General features: G+C 33.7%; 3 protein-coding genes across 3 annotated transcripts; 2 read left to right on the top strand and 1 right to left on the bottom strand.

Annotated features, from left to right (window-relative positions):
* Window positions 1-2,490: 2,490 nt before the first annotated feature.
* On the top strand, window positions 2,491-8,888 carry LOC125216011 (dolichol kinase EVAN-like). Its single transcript, XM_048117611.1, has 14 exons — window positions 2,491-2,820; window positions 3,208-3,320; window positions 3,723-3,941; window positions 4,074-4,178; window positions 4,412-4,482; window positions 4,573-4,650; window positions 4,781-4,995; window positions 5,815-6,004; window positions 6,099-6,164; window positions 7,276-7,364; window positions 7,454-7,568; window positions 8,133-8,184; window positions 8,278-8,378; window positions 8,469-8,888. The coding sequence occupies exons 1-14, from the start codon at window positions 2,624-2,626 to the stop codon at window positions 8,580-8,582; spliced, it is 1,725 nt and encodes a 574-aa protein (XP_047973568.1). The 5' UTR covers window positions 2,491-2,623; the 3' UTR covers window positions 8,583-8,888.
* A 5,315-nt stretch (window positions 8,889-14,203) lies between these two features.
* Window positions 14,204-14,503, top strand: LOC125209257 (auxin-responsive protein SAUR50-like). The gene has a single exon (XM_048108862.1). The coding sequence runs from the start codon at window positions 14,204-14,206 to the stop codon at window positions 14,501-14,503; it is 300 nt and encodes a 99-aa protein (XP_047964819.1).
* Window positions 14,504-19,407: 4,904 nt separating this feature from the next.
* LOC125209258 (heavy metal-associated isoprenylated plant protein 3-like) lies at window positions 19,408-20,217 on the bottom strand. The gene is made up of 5 exons (XM_048108864.1): window positions 20,209-20,217; window positions 20,054-20,138; window positions 19,878-19,984; window positions 19,675-19,762; window positions 19,408-19,610 (listed from the first exon to the last, which is right to left on the bottom strand). The coding sequence occupies exons 1-5, from the start codon at window positions 20,215-20,217 to the stop codon at window positions 19,408-19,410; spliced, it is 492 nt and encodes a 163-aa protein (XP_047964821.1).

The following is a 20,217-nucleotide window of genomic DNA, read 5'->3' on the forward strand; positions in this document are numbered from 1 at the left end:
TTGCGAGCACATACATAGTTTGGTCGACATCGTCGATTAGCGAGCAAAAAGGTGGTCGCAAAAGAATTTCTGCTCGCAAAAACTGCTAACAAATTTGCTACAAGCTCTATAACTAGCAGCGTTGGTGCTCGAAATCTGCTAGCAAAACTTACCTTTGCGAGCACTTAATACAGTTTTGCTAGCATCATTGTGCTCAGAAATGGCCGCTTTTAGCGCGGCAAAAAATGGAGTTACGCGCGGAATTTGAGAAAAAAAATGAGAGGATATTAGAACAATTGTTGAATCTTACTGAAAAGGTTAACCGAATGAGTTAAAAACTAAAAAGTGTAAAACAATCTTATTGCTTTTATGTAAGTTTTGAATTTTGCTCTTTCTTAATTGTCATTTCATTATAAATGTTTTGAATTTTGTTCTTTTTTAATTGTTATTTCGTTATAATTTTTATTTAATAAATTATCCAAATAAGAATTAGTAAAAAAATATTAAAATTTTGTTCTTTCTGCTAGCACAATGTTTGCTACCAGTAAGAGCTGAAATTAAACAGTCAGCACATTGAAGGTGCTAGAAAATGTACGAGCAAAATGGAGGTGCTAAAAAAATTGCGAGCAAATTGGAGTTGCTAGGAATATTGCGAGCACATACATAGTTTGGTCGACATCGTCGATTAGCGAGCAAAAAGGTGGTCGCAAAAGAATTTCTGCTCGCAAAAACTGCTAACAAATTTGCTACAAGCTCTATAACTAGCAGCGTTGGTGCTCGAAATTTGCTAGCAAAACTTACCTTTGCGAGCACTTAATACAGTTTTGCTAGCATCATTGTGCTCAGAAATGGCCGCTTTTTTGGTAGTGAGAACGAGTATCACTAAAAAAACTTACTAAAATAGAAATTTTTTATTTAATAGACACACTAAAATAAAAGTAGTTTCTATTTTTAATTATCAGTGATATCAAATCACTTATGTTTTGAAAATTGAATAAAAAAAAACTCGTGGAGTGTGTAATATAACTCGAAACAGGAAACCAAGAAGATGCAAAACTTGCATAATTAAACATTTAGTTGTGATATTGCCTTGCAAAATCTAAATAACAAGCACATATGTTAAAACATTGAAACTCGCATCAATTTTATATGGCGAATATAAAACTGCATAACATTTTAACCTCATCGTGATTCAACTCCTAATTACTACTAGTACTTAGTACTATCGATGAAGATAACCTTTTAAATTGAATGAGCGTTAACCTTAAGTTTAAGGTAGTGACGCAATAGATCTACAAGAGTAAAGACATTTTACTTATTACTTACATTGATTCTTAAAATTATGAACTTTGATCAAATTGTGATATTCTAATAAAAATTTTAAAATTGGTAATATAAAATATTACAAACTTTTCATTATGTTGTTTCTCCGATCCCATAAGATCAATCCCCATATCCAACTAACGAACATAACTTTTTTTTATCCTATTTGGCACAACTAAATTAACGTGATTTTCTATGTGCATTTTTATTCTACTAATCATAAACTTAAAAAATTATTAAAATATCATAAACGTTTACTGTTGCTCATATTGAATAAGTTTTTGAAAAATGTATTTTATTTAGGCAGGTTTTAGAAATAAAAAAATGTAAAGTTTGAGGTATTTTAGACCAATTTTAAATATCATAGGAAAATACTTAAATTTGGATAAGCTTTATGGTTTCGAAGACATATTCCAATTTTAAATAGTACTACTATAGATGAAATAGAATTTAACTTTTCTTAATATTGTAACAACCAACAATATATTTTTCGAAACAACAAGCATTATATTACAATTTTCTTTATAATTTTGGAGACCAATATTCCAATTTTAAATAGAGATATTGACACATAATATCATAAAACTTTAAAAAAGTTGAGTTTTTCTCACAAGCTTTGAAATTAGCAAACAATATCACGAACTTTACTTTGGGTTTGTTATTTATAGCTAATGAAAAAATTCCGGCTATATTAATAGATTGAAGAACAAATTTGGAGGGTGTGCTTAAAGAAAAACTACTCAAAGATTGAAAATCTTAAAACTCTCGAAGTTGTTGTCGAGAAACTACGAAAAAAATCCGTATCATGATATTATTTATCGGAATTTTTTTATTGATGGGAAATAACATACTAAAGGTAAAGTTCGTGATATTATTTATCAATTTCAAAGTTTATAATAAAAAATCTAATTTTTTGAAGACCTCTTTTAAATACTATAGATGAAATAGAATTTAACTTTTCTTAATATTGCAGCAACCAAAGCATTATACTGGAGTAGTACAATTTTGTTTCTCCCTACCAACTTCCAACCTAATGAAATATGTTATCTTATCGTTCAATCCAATGAACACTGCTGGTAAAATTTTATTTATATTTTCATGAATATTGACCCGACCCGATGACCGTTTTCCAAATTCAGGCATAAAATTCAACGACTGGAACCGCTATATAAACCTGACCGCGTCCCCCCGCGCGTAATTCCATCCCTCGATTTCCTCAAAACCCCCCCAAAAATTCAAGCTTCAACAACAAAATCTCTAGCCACTGATCCCACTCTCGGAATTAGCATCTAATCGGAAAATTTCACAGGCGATTCAAGTTATGGCGCCGCAGCTGTTGCGGCAGCTCAACGGCGAGAGGGCGGTGGTGTTGCTCTATGTTGTTCGAATTCTTTTCTCCATTCCTTTTAGTCTCCTGCCGGAAGCTTTTTCCCTCTCTCTCCTCTTCCTCCTCGCTCTCTGCGTTGAGATCTCCGTAGACGACGCCTCTAATCCGCTTTCTCTTTTCTTTAGAACCAGGTTAATAATAGTAATTTTGATTTTGGGGAATTTTCGGTTTGAGTTGGGATACAACCTGTTTGGACATTTTGTTGTTGGTTTCGAGTTTAGCTTTTGATCGGTGTTTGTTGTGTGTCTTGTAGAATGGTTTTATGATATGGTTAGGAATGTAGGATCATGCACTAGGCTGAAGTTAGGATCAAACTATGTCAAAATTGTGTTTTTTTTTCAATCTGATGAATGGTTCTGTGCTTATTTTGGCGTCTCTGAATGTGTTATGAACTTTATACAAGGTTGAAGCTGTTGATCTATATGGCCTGTGATACTTTTGTTGCTTCGTTGTTTAATTTACCCAAAAGCTTATCTTTTCATTTTTTATTGGAGCTGATTTGGAGTGGCTTATGACAGGCCTGGAGCTTCTTCTGGAGTTCTGTTGGGTGCAGTCACGCTGCCCGGTCTCCTAGTCTCGAAATTGGTACAAACTTCGAGAGCAATCACATTAGAGGAAGTTGGAATTGCAGGTATGGTGTGTAATGTTCACTTGAAGCACTCTATCCCTCCCACTGTTTTTAATTTCTTTTATATTTGTTGGGGTTCCATTACTGAAGAGGGTATGGGAGGGATTTAAAATTAAACATTCCAGCAACTGTAGGGCTGCTGGATCCAAGAAATAAATTATACAAGTACAAAATAATAAAGCATGGCAGGCGTTCTTTACTTCATAGTTCCTTCTTATTGTTTTTCCATATGTCTGTTTGTATTTGTATCATCCATACAAATATCTGGTGCAATTCTTGTCGCCTCTATTTTCCCATCATTTTGATTATACAAATAGGAGTATTCTATAGGTTGTTCAGTTTTTCCTTGAGATGCCATAGATACATGATCGTCTAGCTCATTCTGTATATTTCCGTCTACTGCAGAGTTTGAGTATCTGAAGTCACAGTATTGGGCTGCATCATCCAGTTGTGTTGTGGTGCTCATTTTCCTTTCCCTCGTCTGTCAGCGTCAGGGCAAGAGCAAGAGAAAGAGCAAGACTTCCATCTGCTCTCTTTCCAGCAGGAACCAAATATATAGTTCCATTTGTGTAATATGCTTTGTTGGATCTGGCTTAGTATCCTTATCTGGGAAATTATACGGTGGTAAGTGAACAAGTCTTTTGTTATCACACTTATTCCAGTATTTGGAACATGTATTCTTGTTCAAGAACTTACTTCATGAACAAATTTGTCATACATGTCTCAATTTCTTTTTGATGCGCTTCTGTTTTGTAGGCTGGGCTCCAGCCTTGGTATCGTTATGGGTACTTGGCCATGGATGGGCAGCAGTAGCACTAATTCAAAAGATCCTTGAAACATTTCCAGCATGCGCTTCAATAGGTACCTTAGCTGATTATTTAGGCTACGTAAGCACCAATAATAGTAACTCAATTTTAGAAAGTTCCACTTTCTTAAACCAGTTAGTATAATTTTGCTACTTTGATGGAAGGTAGAACTTGAGATTTCTATTAGGAATGTTCCATTCTTTCGTGAGTGCATGTGTTATTAGTGTGTTTGCGTGAGAAACAGCTGGTTATTGTCTTATAAGCAATTGTATGCGTTCCTCTTGGCAGGAGAATCTCTTCTAGTGACTACAGGACTTGTACTCTATTCTGGAGACATGATGGCATACACTACTTCAAAAGTTGGTTTCACCATCTTCAGTTCTCCTAGTGCATGGTCACCTTGTGACTGGTTATTTCTTTTTTGACTGATCAAAGTCTGTATCAAGCAGATTTCTTATTTGGCGTCATCCGATGCACCATTCATTCAAAATGGAATCAACAGAAGTGAGATAAGCACCATTATTCAGGTATTATTCTCTGACTATGACAATCAAAATAACAATTGATGTACTTTGTGCCTGACTGCCTGGTGAAGCTGGTGAAATGATTCAGTCTTTAAAGTTGTTCAGTAGCAATTTTTTTGCTTCATTATTGCAGGGAATGATTTTTGGCCTCCTTCTTTTTCCTGTGTTCTATAAATATGTTCTTCGGATGGTGGAATACTGTGTCAGCTCGGAAAACACCACAGACTTGGGAAATCATGAGAAGAGAAGATCCCTTGTGTTTTATGCTTTACTCACTTTTGTGTTGGTAGCGGTAGTTCCGTCATGGATGCAATTTGTGCATGCTTTCCACATGCATCCTCTTTTATGGTAGGTAACCCACAGATTTTGGTTTCAGTATGTTGCTACTTTTTCTTCCATAGTCTTGTTCATATTGAATGAAAGTATTAAAGTATGTCACAAGGATAGAGTGGACAACTGATGTAAGGCCTCCGTGTTGGAACCCCAGAATTAGTCATTAGCAGTTAGCACTTTACTGTAATAGCTCTAAATCAATTATTACTAAGGGTATCATAAGAAGAATTGTTGGTTTCCTAAAAGCTGAGTTGAGATTGGTGAAGAACTGAAGATGATTTTCAAACTTTCAAAGGGGTAAATTGACTCCCAGTTTGCTTGCCCTTGATTGTTTTAAGGTCGATTTTCATAGTCTTTGACAATAAAAGATGGTCTGCATAGCTAACATTATTTTCAAATCTAAATACGGGTTCAAATATTTAATTGCAAATGCACGTGTGTACTGAGAAACTTGCTACGAAAGTAGTTAGAATTTTCTGAAAGGATGAAGTTGAATTGCAGACATAAGATTAGTTGGCAATGGTTCACTTTAACAATGTAAGGAACTTCTTCAGAAAACACAATCTTTTCTAGTAATGCTCTTCTGAACATTCTGATAATAGACTTGGCTGTGTTATATTTTGTTCGTAGGATAGATTCAATAATGTCACCAGAAGTTATGATATATGAAAAATACTTGACAGAACATGTGTTCCGACCTGGACCGTTTAGCAAAGATGCTATCTCTATTTGCTCACCAGGAATTATTTTCTCTCAGTGGATAATTGCAAGTATTGACTCTTTACTGAATTAACTTGGTTATAACATCTTGTCCTCAACCTCTTTTTTAATCAGGGTCATTGATTTTGTTTTATCCGAACCGCTAAAGAGACTTACTCTATGTGTCTATTGGCTGGTCATCATATCTGTGTCTGTTAGACGGTTTTACAGCATATCAAAGAACAGTAAAACCGAGAGAATACTTCTTCGCAAATATTATCATCTGATGGCTGTTGCAATTTTTGTTCCTGCCCTTATATTCCAGGTGCTTTGGGTTCAAACAATGAGTTTATCAGTCATTCTCTGCATCTCTAATTCCCTGTAATTAATCGATGCTAATGCCTTATTTTATTTTTCAGCCGAAGTTTCTTGACCTTTCTTTTGGTGCAGCTTTGGCAGTTTTTCTCTTGTTGGAAACTATTCGAGTAAGTCTGATGAAAGCAACTCTTGTTTCTCCCAGTTTCTTGGGTTTTATTATGATTGTCGTATGAAATGATGAATCATATGATTGGAGTTCAATAGCTACTCAAATCTGAAATATTTAATTTATTCTATACAGAAACTTCTAGTTGTGGGGAACTCATGCATCTAACTACCATTTTCCATATGTTAAGTGCACTTATAAAGGACCATATTATTGGGAAATCTCTTTTGAGATAAGATATAATGTATGGTTACGTAGAAGACTATGTATTAAGCAGTTTGTAATTTGCATAGGTCTTTGGTTGCATTATGTTGGTGATGGTGCAAGGAGTAGAAACTTGACTCTTTCACATGTGGATGTGGCGTTGGATTATTTTGCTGCATTGTCCCTCTCTATCACGTATCTTTTCCTCATATGACAGAGTAAAGCTGGCATCACCTTGGAAACCAGAAGTATACACTTCGCACATTGTACACACACACACACTTCACAATATGCATACTATACACACACACACTACACACATTGCATGCACCACACACACTACACAATTCCATTCCATTTGTATTCCTTACATTCATGGATTCACCAAGCGCAAGAATTGAATGGAATCCTCATTCCATTTCCATCTCCATTCCATCCCCTCCTTATTCCATTCCATCATACCAAGAAGCCCCTTAATACATCAATATTCTGGAGTTGTTACCTCTCTATGATTATCACAACTTAGTTCTTTTCAACTCTGATCCTTTTTCAGCAGAGAGGGAATACAAGTTGACTCTCGTTTTTTTTTGCATGCATTGGTCCTCTGGCTTATTTGTAATTAATTCTACTTATGCGTATTATACTCTATTCATCACTCAAAATAGTGCAAACTTCTTTTTGCCATAATTGCAATTTGCATACAATTCCATTATTTTTATGCTCACGTTTTCTACTTATTTACAACTTTGCCACACATGTCTGCCTAATAAAGGGTGGCCCTTTCTCCACTCCACAAACAAAACATTCTTCGTTACATTTACTAAAACCCGTGCACTATTTTGGGGGACATAGGGAGTATCACGTATTGATGTACCTTGATTTTTACTAACTTTGATTTTACCGTGCAGATATGGAAAATCTGGCCATTAGGTCATCTAGTTCATCAATTCATGAACGCTTTTACAGATCATCGTGATTCTGATCTTCTTGTTGTCAGGTGCGTGATTATTGCCCACATTGCATATTTGCTATACCAGATGTGTCCCACATTGATCGATTTTATTCTTGCCTTATCTCTCTAAGCAGCCACTTCTCTCTGTTGTTGGGATGCGCAATTCCTATTTGGTTGGCTTCTGGTTTGACTGATAGGCCACTTGCACCATTTGCTGGAATTCTAAGTCTTGGTATTGGAGATACAATGGTAAACTCCTATGGCTTTTTTAGGCTGCTGACATTTTATTTATAACTTGATATGACGATTTGATTACTCAAATGATACAACTCATCAAGTGATAAACTGAACTAGTTTCCTCATGCCAATACCAGTAATTAATCATGTACTTATACAGTACTTGGTTACAGTCGTGCTGAGTATCTAAGCTGTTTTCATCTGTCCGAGAAATATACTTGGTCAATTACCCTGTTGTAGAACCAGATTTTTTTAGTATTCTTGCAGTTAATGCAAATGATTGATTACTCACATTTATTACTCCACTTACTTTCATTCACTTCCCTTTCTTCTTTCGTTCTGATTACTCCTAGTTGTGTTTCCAAGCCAATCACTATTGGAAAAGGTAGCGTGTTAAAACTGTTAAGTCATCGGAAAACCTGTTGCATCTTAGTCTAGTTTCCATTGACGCGATAGCAGCATCATAGTCACAAAGAATAAGAGATGAAGATTCATTCAATTACCGAGTTAATAGTGTGGATGACTTCTTACCACTCGTTTGCTTATGCTGAATGTTTTGTCTGATGGTTGTATCAGGCATCCATGGTAGGACACAAGTATGGAGTTCTTAGGTGGAGCAAGACTGGAAGTACTTTCTTCATCTCCCTTTCCTGTGTTATGTTATATCTTCTCTGCAAAACTAATTTTTCTCTACTAACTCATGTAAATTTTTTTTTGCCAGAGAAAACAATAGAAGGCACTGCTGCCGGCATTACTTCTGTTCTTGCTGCTTGCTTTGTTCTACTTCCACTTTTAGCAGCAACTGGTTACATTTTCACTATGGTCTCTCTCTCTCTCTCTCACTCTCATACGTGAGTATATATGTCTTGCTCCCTGTGTTTTCATGCATTGTTGTTTGTCCTGTTGGTGCAGCACTGGTTTTCTTTGATCGTAGCAGTGACCACCAGCGGGCTGTTAGAGGCCTACACGGCACAGCTCGATAATGCCTTCATACCTTTGGTTTTCTATAGCATGCTGTGTTTATAAAATGCAACAAGAAATTACACTCGACTTGCAAGAGCTCATACACGACTTCACAGATAAGTACGCTGCTCATTTTTTCTTGTATATAAGTAACAAAATAGTAAGTACAGTAGCATATATCAGTGTCATAAATATAGAGAAGTGTTCTTACTTCCCTCCATCTTAGCTATAGATGGGATTAGTATGTTGTACCAATAGTTTATTTAGTATACGAGTCAAAATTAGCACATGACGGCCGAGGATGTAACCCAGTTTAATTTGTATGAACCCAGTTCTATTTTTTTTGAATAATGAGATATGAATTCGATTCTTGCTGGAAAAAGGGTACAATTCGACCTGAGCTAAAATATGTCATGTGCAATAATAATCATTGTTGTTAGTTCAGTCATGAAACTACGACAAAGGCATAAAAATCATTCGGCCCCATATAATTATAGTTCAAATGATGTACATTAGATATGCATGATTCTAGGAAAGACACGTTGCGAGGACTCACTGGATCACCCTAGAATTAAATGTTATTCTAAATTTGTTTTGGTACATTTGAAGTGTAGGGTTCAAATATAATAAGCCATTAATAACGATAACCCATCAAAGGGATCAAGGGGGCATATATATACATGTAACACACTGGAATCTAAAGTTAGAGCGATTACTCCAACCTATAACTTCAACTTGAAATTACATAATATACCATCCGTCCTTTAAAAATATGGAACTACTATTTTCTTTTTTGGTCGTCTTTTAAAATTATGAACTTTCTAAATCAGTGTAACTAAACATTACTAATAATGCGAACTTTATTATCCACTAACATTACTTTCACTAGTATTTTTTCTCCTTTCTTTTTGTACTATATCAATTTTTTCATTAAAATTTGTATTCCTTCAAAAGTTCGAAAGGAGAAGAGTTAGTGGTTAAAACGCTTGACAAGGCTTAATTTCAAATTAATGCAATAAGTAAAACCGACCCTTCATTCATGCCATGTTATTCAGGCAGACATGCATGTCCAACTTATGTGTTGGAACCATTCTAATTTCGAGTCCATCCTACTCAAACAGATATATATATATATATATATATATATATATATAGATTTTTATTTTATTTTATTTTATTTGTATGAAAATGAAATGCTGGCCTATATAAACTTGCCACGACAAGTTATTCTCATCTAGTTACCAATGGCTGCTTGATTATATGTGTTCCCATTTAGGAGACTTATGTCTCTCCCGAATTAATTTGGTTTCCAACTTTTGTGATACATTTTGCCCTTTACAGCTCATATTAGTCATATATATGTAGCGTGGGTTCATTATTAATGAATAATGTTGCACGAGACATTATTTTGGAGCTTTACTTCACTTTTTTAACTCATTTTTGTCTACATACCTGGCCACATGGCCATAGAGTATTTTGTCTCGATATTTATTTAATTTTGGTAAACAAGTATCTCATCTTTCATTTTTTTTATAATTTAAAACTTGCTAAATTTATCGGGCACCTAATTAAACTTTAAACTAATTTCTTTCCACATTCTAAGATTTTACTAGAAGAGATCGTTACCATGTTTATTTAAAGCTGAAGTTAACTGAAATTATGATATTAGGAAGAGTCATTTGATTTCCCAATTAACTGAAATTAACTAATCGCACTAAAATGGAGATTCAGTCGATGCTAATTACTTATGTAGTTATGTTTATAAAATAAGTATCTCCTAACCCGTCGCTTCAATTGTCTGGCCAATTACTAATTTTAGTTCTGTGTTTTGAATGAAGAGTGAACTACATAAATGGTACTTGATCTTTCATTTTCGCAAATAAATAGTACATGATCTTTATTTTATATCGTTTTTGGTACCTATAAATCACATTTTTGGTACCTGATGCAATTTTCACTCCAAAATGCCCTCAAAACAAATTTAATTTTCCATTTGTGTCATAAAGGATATTTTGGGCATTGACAAAATTTGTACCAAAAGTGATATTATTATATCTTCTCTCATTCTTCTAACTATTTATACTATTACTATTAAAAAATATTAATATTATTATTTTGAAGTTATAAATTAATAATTAATTTATTTTTTTAATATTATTTAAATATACTTAATAATAATTGTAGTTATAATTATATTTGTACTATGATTCAAAAAATAATGTCATCTTCAATATACACCCCAAATCTCATTTTTGGTGTAGTAAACTTTTCTAATTATATGTTAATCCAAACTTATTTTTACATTTTTCAACGGAACAACATCAAATATGAGTCTATAGCAAAATATTTTGTGAGACATATACAATACTCATAAATGATGCAAAATTTAAGTTTAGTTTAAATGATTTAAGTAAAACTATTTTTTGGCATGGTATATATTTACTCAAATAGATTGGAGATAGACCTAATACTAATTAGCTGGATATAAATCCTCTTGTAATACAGTCGGTGCATATAATGAACCGAAACAAATGGATACGAATTAAATAAAAATCTAGTGAAAAGAAATAGAAGGACTAAATGATTCCACTTAAATCAGTATGATAGTTACCGCCATAGATAGCAGATATTAATTTTCATTAATTAGTGCTCGTGGGCACCTAATCTACAAAGCATATTGGATAGGAATAGGATATATTTGGAGTTATAATAATCATATATCCATCATCATATATCGTGTGTTTAGGTATTTAAAACTTTATATTGATCATGAACATAATGACTTGATGGGATACGAAGAAAGTGACAATCTCTAGACATGCGTGGGATGGTCATGGCACCTACTGATTTCAGTTTGCCCATTATTATTCACGTGCTCGATTATAGATTGGCTTAATCGAAAATATACATATATCTAATAGTAGTATAATTTTCATGAGTGTTATCGAGTCATCTATTCCCGAATTGCCATAGACTAAATATAAATGTGCAGTCTTATATTTCTCATAATCCCTTTCTATCCGACAGTCTTTCAGTTCATCCATATTTCTCTTCGTTAGCTTTAGATGTATGGGCCGCTCCTTGTGCACCAGCGATCACTTCTACTCTCGTGCTAATTTAGATATTAGGAGTACCATCTAAATGTACTCAAAATTTTTATCAATGAAAGTGTCCAATTTTTGCAGATAACAAATCCTTTGTTGTGACAAAATATAGTAATTGTGTAATCGAGACAAACAGAAACGTAAAGAGACACAGAATTTACGTGGTTCACCAACGTTGTGTTGGCTACGCCCACGACAGGAAACAGAGAACAGATTGTATTCAGAGTGTTTTCAGATTACAGAGTTCTGTGCCCTACTTCTATATAAATACCCCCGTTTGGCTAGCGACAAACTATACAGATTCAAGGCATACTAACATCCTTCATAGCACGAACTTGTATCTAGTATCTACTATACCCATCCAAATTGTTAGGGATTAGTTAAAACCCTAATTCATTCTAGAAAATGAAGGTTTTTAACTTTTTATATCTAAGAGTGAACTACAAAATTGGCCTCTACGTATGACAAGTCGAACGCTAGATGTACCGATGTTTTAAAAAATGCCTTGTAAGCCTCTACGTATGAGTAGTATAATATCATTTCAGACCCCTTTTCACTATTTTGAGACTTTTATACTCTTTTCCCCTCACTTTTAACATAAATGAAATACCAAGGATGTTTTAGTCTTTCTCATTTTTATTACTATGTATTTTTTATTTTATATTAAAATATTGTTTTCATTTAATCCATAAATATTATAAATTTAATTAGATTGATAAATTAAAATACTTATCAATAGTTATCATAAGAATGATTTATGTTTTTATTTTAGTTAAACTAAATAGAAGACGGATTGTCAAAATATTAGGATTTATGTTTAATATTTTAGTTAAACATCTTCTATTTAATTTTAATACTAACCTAATTGAAAAATTAGGATTTATTTTAGTTTAATTAAAATATTTTACTTCTTTACAATAGTTATTATAAGAATGATTTATGTTTTTATTTTAGTTTAACTAAACTAAAAACATAAATCATTCTTATAATAACTATTTATAAGTATTTTAATTTATCAATCTAATTAAATTTACAATATTTATGGATTAAATGAAAATAATATTTTAATATAAAATAAACATAGTATATAGTAATAAAAATAAAAAAGACTAAAACATCCTTGGTATTTCATTTAAGTTAAAAGTGAGAGGAAAAGGGTAGAAAAGACTCAAAATAGTGAAAAAATGTCTGAAATGATATTATACCCATACGTAGAGGCTTACAATGCATTTTTTTAAACATGGGTACCCGTACCTCTAGCGTTCAACTTATCATACGTAGAAGCCAATTTTGTAGTTCACTCTATATCTAATTACATCGGTATAACATGATATTTAGATACATTATTATTATTATTATAAAAGCCCAATTTTGTGAAAGGACATCAAGTGTTTGAAGACAAATCTGACCATACCGTGGAACTTTATGTCGTTTGGCTCAATAATGTACTACTCCATAAGAATGCTGGACTTGTGCAACTCGCAAACAACTCTTTTGAATTTCTATATTTATTTCTCAGAAGTGACAATTCATTGTAATAGTGATAGTACTGCCAGGAGCTCACTGACATACATGTCTCACCAATCCATTTCAAATTATAATTTTCAATTTCAGTTCGTTTTCTATGCATAGTGCGTAAAGCGATGGAGGTTTCCTTTTTCATCTTATTATCAGTATTTGCCTTTTAGATGAAAGTTTTAAAAGTTCAAATTATATTTGAGTGACGTCACAGATTGAGATAGACATTGCATCAATTATGGAGTCAGTGTATGATATAGTGGAGGAAGATATATTGGCTGCCCTACCTCAAGGTGGATGCGGGTAATATATGGTGAAACTGCCACTTCCATAAACTTTATGTAAATAAACAAAGTTTTAGTAGAAACAATAAAATGTTAAATATATGAGTGAAGAAGGTTAAATATAGGTACATTTCGACATAGTATTAGTTTCACAGTGAGATTCGTTTATTTGAAATAGTGAAAATAGATTGAGATTTATAAATTAGGACATACCAGAATGACAAATTAAATGTACTCCACATATTAGTCGGCATGCATGCAAATGAATGTTTAGTGAAAATATAGACAACACTTAATTAATTTGATACTCCACTTCGGAATTCCACGAAAACATACTCCTATTATTTAGTGAAAGGCCGCACGAAATCAAGAAGTAGTAGTCTTTAATAAGTTTCTACTATAACTTAACTGAATCACACTTATAACAGCATGTTCCGAAAAAGAGAAAAAAAAAAAAAAAAAAAAAAAAAAAAAAAAAAAACCTTATAACAGTGACGCTTCATATCAATGCTCCTCACATGCATCGGTCTCCCATATTGACACATTATTATCACATCTCATCTTACAATTATTTTGTAAAACATAGTCATTAGTTATTTAAATAACGAAATTTGATGAAATTCTAAATGGTCATAAATTTTTTAAAAAGATAGTAGTAATATTATCTCTAGTATTTATTTTACTTAGGACAGTCTATATATATATGTACACAACAAACCTAAATTTCATTCCAAAATTAAAACACAGAGAGAAACCCTCATATAGCTAGTATATTACAATGCCAAACACGAAGAAGAAAATCGTTGAGGTGTTAAACCTAAAGAGGCTACAAAAGAGTCTACTTTCCGGCAAGAAGGAAATGAGGGTGCCGGACGACGTGAAGGAAGGCCACTTTGCGGTGGTGGCAGTGGACGAGCGGATCATTGTGCCCTTGAGTTTCCTCACACACCCCTCATTCTTGCGCCTATTGGAGCAAGCTGCCGAAGAATACGGCTTTCACCACCGCGGCGCCCTCAACCTTCCATGCCGCCCTAACGAGCTCCACCGGATACTTGCCGAGGAAACCCCTTCTAATTAACTTGTACCTAATGAGATCGAGTGACTTCATATAGAGTATCAACATCTTCACGCCTCATTTTTCACCCATAACCACAGCTTTATTCAAGTATATATGAAGTAGTAATACTTATGTTAAGTATGTTGAAAATAATATCAATTCCATTTTAAAATATTTATTGGAATATTTAATATTGTTATTGCTAAATCGTTGAGGATGATGGAGAGGGATCAAAACAAGCATATATATTCCCTTTGGTCTTATTATATTAGTGCTTCCCATCACATACAAATTCATCACTATTTATCGATTCTAAATTAGCACTGATCGATAGTCGTGCTCAATGCCTCAATTGATGATTGATCAACCAAACTATAAATTCGAACAGAGTATTTATCCATTCATGTTCATGAAACTGAATAACTCAAACTAAAAGAAAACATATAGTACTATAAAACAATTAACACGAGGCGGGAAATATTCAATATATTAAAAGTTTCTTTGTGTTATTCAATAGTATTTACTATAAGCCGAAATATTTTTGTTTCACATATTTGTATGGGTACTTTTGTTTTGAGGGAGCGGTAGCCCAATAAAAACAAATTGAGCCTATAATGGTTTGGGCTACAATACCATAATAGTTTGGGCTACAAATACTGCGCTGGCCCTTTTAATGACTGTTAAAACTTAAAAGGGGTGATCTAATACTTCACATTTTATTCACTACAAATTTATACTTATAAAATACATACTTATCCACTCTGTTAAAAATTAATCACTGTAGTTCAGCACGAATTTTAAAACGTAGCGACTACCATCTAAATGGACGTGTATTTATATATTTTTCACACATAACATGTGTGAAAAATACTGACATCTATCTATGTAACTAAATGTATTGTAGCTAAAACTATCAAATAAGTATATTTGATCTCACAGAGTTGTGATCAATGTCGAACCAATTTTAAAGACCGAACTTGAGACCAAATCTGGGCCATTAGATCTAGGCTTTTTTGATGAGATGTGCTGCTGTGAAATTTTTTTCGGCTTCATTACAAGCCCATTTTACTTCATTATATAGGTTTATTACTTCATTCTGTACTTCAAATGCTTCTACACATGCTTCATTCCAATAGTTTATTACATTATTCCATGTGTTTATTAAACCATATTAGCGCCATGGCGTTGGTGATAGATATTGTAGAGAGAAAGAACGGCACGCGACGGCGAAACCACATTTACGTACTGGAATGAAGTAAAAATTTACTGGAATGAAGTAAAAACCTACTGGAATGAAGTAATAACCTACTAGAATGAAGTAATATATTCTGGAACGAAGTTAAATCTTCGTAACATGTTAGTATGACTTATTTACTTCAGATGAATTAAAATAGGTTCGTGATGAAGACAAAAATAATTTATAAATTTCTGTATCTTATCCATAAAAAACTAGATCTAAAAGCCCTAATTTGGTAGGGTTCGATGGTTCGGTTTTTAAGAGTGGATTTGTGGATAATGAGACTCTGATCTCACGTATATACATCATACATGCACACACACATACTGACAAAGATTCTGGTATTATGTTTCTTTTTATTATTTATATATTATTTCTCTACAAGTAATCATAAATATAATATTGTAATTAAAAATGGTCACACATGTACCCATGTCATACAAAATTGTACACTTAGACATAGCACAAAATTAAAGATACATGCTTTTATTCTTTGACATTTAAAGATATATGCGCACTATAGCTAGTGTGTATAAAAACTCGTAAAACAAAATAAAATGAAATCACTGTGAGCACTGAGCATGCTGCATGTTGGTATAGTGTCGAACTCACTCACACTAAAAAGTACTCCACTCCACTCCAGTAAGAGCTGGCAATAGATATTGACTTCTAAATATCTAATTATTTGTCCTTTCCACCATTCATGTAACATTATTTCATTACTATGTTACCACGAAATATGTACTATCAAATTATATATTCATTAGTAACTAACTTTAACACAACTTGACCCAATTTCCATGCACTTATATATATTGACTCAGAGTTTGCGTCTGGAAAGTTCTTGAGTTGATTGCAAAATCACCAAAAAATCATTCTCCAAATTTGTGTTGTTTTATGGCATTATTTCTACATGGTACAAAAAAATCACTTTTACCGACTCAATATACTGAGCACGGAAAAATGTGCCTGCAAAATAGCGACCACCTTCACTTGTGCTTGGCAAAATACCGAGCACATATAACGGTGCTCGGCAATATCAACAACTGGTGCTTTAACTTGCGAGCAGTACGAGCACAGTCAACGTGCTCGGTTTGACAATTTAGTTTGGGAACTATGACGCATGCACCGAAAATGCTTAGCCTTTTAAATTTTTTTCACCAATAGATGCGAGCATCAAATAAGTGCTCAGAAAATAGCGACCACCATAAATGTGCTCGGTATAAAAAATACTTGTGCAACTATTCAACAATTTCCCGAGCTCGGCCTTGTGAAACATTTTATTATTATCGATTTAAGCGAGCACCGAATATGTGCTCGGAATATTCAAAATAAATTCTATATTTAATAAATTACCCAGCTAGAATAATGTCGTTGTATTTAATAAATACTAAAACCTTTCAGAAATATCGAGCACATGGAGGTGCTCGCCATTGCCAAGCACATGGAGATGCTCGCTCATCCGAAGGCATGGTTGACCAATTTTGCCGAGCACCTACAGTCACTCTGAAAGTAGAAGAAATATGCTGACGAAGCAAATAACAACCGCCTAAAGTGCTCGGAAAGTGCTCAGTATATCCCGCTTTATTGAGCACTTTGAGGAAAGTGCTAGGTAAATTAGCTTTTTTTTGTTAATTGCACTTTGAGGAAAGTGCTAGGTAAATTAGCTTAGTTTTGTTAATTACGTAAATTGTAGTACTCCCTATGGAGCAGAAACGGCATGACGCATGTAGCTCAAACCAATCAAATGTATGCTCAATGACGGTAAAACATCAACTAGTACAATATTCTTATAACCTCAGTAAATGATTTATTGAATCTACATATATACATCATATTTTAATATCGAAAAACTCACATGGCATGCAATGATGACGACTACGTTAATAAACCCCACCCCGTCACATGCTATTTGGAATCTAACTATATAAACAAATGTTTCTATTCTAATTGCTTGTATTAAAAGACATAAAGCACTCTCTCTCTTTGCAGTCTGTATTTTTTTAGCAATTATAAGTGCTTGGAATATTGCATGCATGGAGCTACCATGATGAGACCATACGTTTTAAGGGTATTTCGAATATTCTTGGTCAAGCTTAAGCACACTTCGGAGATAAATATTTTTGTCTTTTGTTTTGACAGGTTCATGTACAATTTTAATGTTATACTGCATCATAAACTAATATTTTATGATAATTCTGAACTTTTTCTATGGATAACATAAATAAATAGTAGTAAAAAATTAAATGTCACATTATAATGAACTCAAATATGAGACGTTTAGCCTTTAACATTAATCATTCTATTATTAGGCTAACACACACAATTATAACTCTGATAAACTATGATTTGTATGGGTTATCTGGGGCCATTAAAATGTCAGCATTTTTGGGTCCCTAATTATGGAAAAGCGTCTCACAATAATTATGGACGTTTTGGTCGTAGTCGTTGATTACTTTTAATGGCATTTCACACACACGTGTGTGTGTTTTGAATGTTTTTTTTTCATAACAAACACACAAAGAAGTAGTACTACAAAATTATCACATATGCCACATGCACATTATACTACTCCTACAACTAGAAGCCTGCAAAAGGGAGAAGTGTTGATACGAAATGTGGTTTATATAGCTAATAAATAAATAAATGAAATAGGAAGTGAAACATGTGTGCTTAAGTATAAAAATATATTTTCTCAATTATGTAGGAGCATAAAACAAATACTAGAACTATACATGGCTATCTTTCAAAGGTTGTTAATTAAGAGGAGAGTTAGTGATGCGAAGGACACATGAGTGATAGAAAGTGGACTACAGCAATCCTAAAATAGCAGATGTATAGAGTGGGAGAAAGACTCCTACATTTTCCAAAACATAAGCTAAACACAATCCTAAAATGCTTGCCTCATGCTTTCTCTATGTAATGCTAGTAAACTTTTTTCGATGTGGCAAAGATGCTCGAGCCATGGAAGTGCAGAGCAACATAATAGCATTATAGATACATTGAAACGTACTTGAAAGATTCTCTTATAATACATTTACTTAATTTCAAATAAAGATACTTGCGATATTTGTATTTTCTGGTATTTATCTATGTAAATTTCACATTGTATCATAGTAACTATTAGTCTATTACTACATCATAAACTATGAAAATTACCCTATTTATGTGTTTATTTATGTAAATTTGTCACTGTCCTAAATAAATATTCGTATATTAATAGACCCACCAATATTGACATGTTAGTAGAAATATATCATGAATGGTAAACGCCAAATTATTACTTTGATAGATTCATCAGTTTAGGAACAAAACAAACTTAGTGATACTGGAATCCAGAAATTCCTTTTGACCACTTTTCCAAAAACAATTGAAGAGAAAGGCCCAACTCCACATCAACCACAAACAATTCAATAATTTAATGAATAAATATTATAAAAAGCAAAATTGGAAACATGCACATGATCAAAAAAGTTTAATTTATCAAAATGAGGTACTCCCTAAAATAGCTTAGCAAAAACTGACCAAATTAGCCCTTGAAATTGAAATATAATCTTATTTACATAATAGTGCAAGCGTTGGGGTTGTCGTCGCTGAAAATTTGAGGGGCATGTAAGTGGGCCCCATATGGATTGTATTGAAACGGCCCGGATTCATACGGATACGCGTATGGGTTTGGGTGCTGGTTTCAGTACGGGTGCGGGTGGTGCATGTCATTTCCTTGCACATTGTTCCCTTTCCCATCGCCACCGCCATTGTCTTTCTTGGACGGCACGATCGCCATGTCTTTCTTGAGGTGCTTCCGCAGCTCATCAGCCAGCGCCTCCACGTCCACGGCGCCGCTCACAATCACCAGATCTTTCTGTGTGTCGACCTCCACACCCTTATAACCTGCACAACGCATAATTAATTAGTCGACATCTTTGTACAAACTTGTACAAATAGTGAATTTTACCTTTAGTTTTGGCCACAATTTTGTAGATTTTTTTAATGCAGCCGTTGCAGTGCAGATTCAATTTCAGAACCGCCGTCGTCAATGCTGCCTGCATATAACAAAATTACTAACGCAGCACGATAGAGCAAAGGTAAATTCAGTTAAAGTTCAAACAGCATATTCACCTCTTTTCCCGAATTTTTGGTTGGCTGCGGCGAAATCACCTCCACCTTCTGATGCGTTTTCTGCACGACCTTCTGCTGCAGCTTCACCGGATCCACCTTTCCCGTGACCGTCATCTTCTGGCCGTCGATTGTCGCTGCCTTCACCCCTGTTACACAAAATTCAAATTAGAAAAAAACATCCACAAATATTTTAAGAGATGTTTGTTGATTTTTACCATTAAAAGCGCGAATGCACTTGATTACTTTTTTAGCGCAGCCTTCACAGTGGAAGTCTGCTTTCAGCACCACCTTCTCTTCATTCTGCAAAATTATAAAATTTGAATAGGGGAAAATATATTCGGAGACAATAATACATGCAAACATGTGCTACCTCTCCCAT

This window comes from Salvia hispanica, chromosome 3 (genome assembly GCF_023119035.1).
Source record: "Salvia hispanica cultivar TCC Black 2014 chromosome 3, UniMelb_Shisp_WGS_1.0, whole genome shotgun sequence".
NCBI classification, from domain to species: domain Eukaryota; kingdom Viridiplantae; phylum Streptophyta; class Magnoliopsida; order Lamiales; family Lamiaceae; genus Salvia; species Salvia hispanica.

Bases quoted from the DNA above. Each gene is read 5' to 3' on its own strand.
- LOC125216011 (XM_048117611.1), top strand. From the start codon at position 2,624: ATGGCGCCGCAGCTGTTGCGGCAGCTCAACGGCGAGAGGGCGGTGGTG. The intron at 2,821-3,207 runs GTTAATAATAGT...GGCTTATGACAG, and splicing joins TCTCTTTTCTTTAGAACCAG to GCCTGGAGCTTCTTCTGGAG. The intron at 4,483-4,572 runs GTTGGTTTCACC...TGTATCAAGCAG, and splicing joins TGGCATACACTACTTCAAAA to ATTTCTTATTTGGCGTCATC.
- LOC125209257 (XM_048108862.1), top strand. From the start codon at position 14,204: ATGCCAAACACGAAGAAGAAAATCGTTGAGGTGTTAAACCTAAAGAGG.
- LOC125209258 (XM_048108864.1), bottom strand. The intron at 19,763-19,877 runs GTGATTTCGCCG...TGTTATATGCAG, and splicing joins AAACGCATCAGAAGGTGGAG to GCAGCATTGACGACGGCGGT. The intron at 19,611-19,674 runs GTAAAATTCACT...TGCGTTGTGCAG, and splicing joins AATTGTGGCCAAAACTAAAG to GTTATAAGGGTGTGGAGGTC.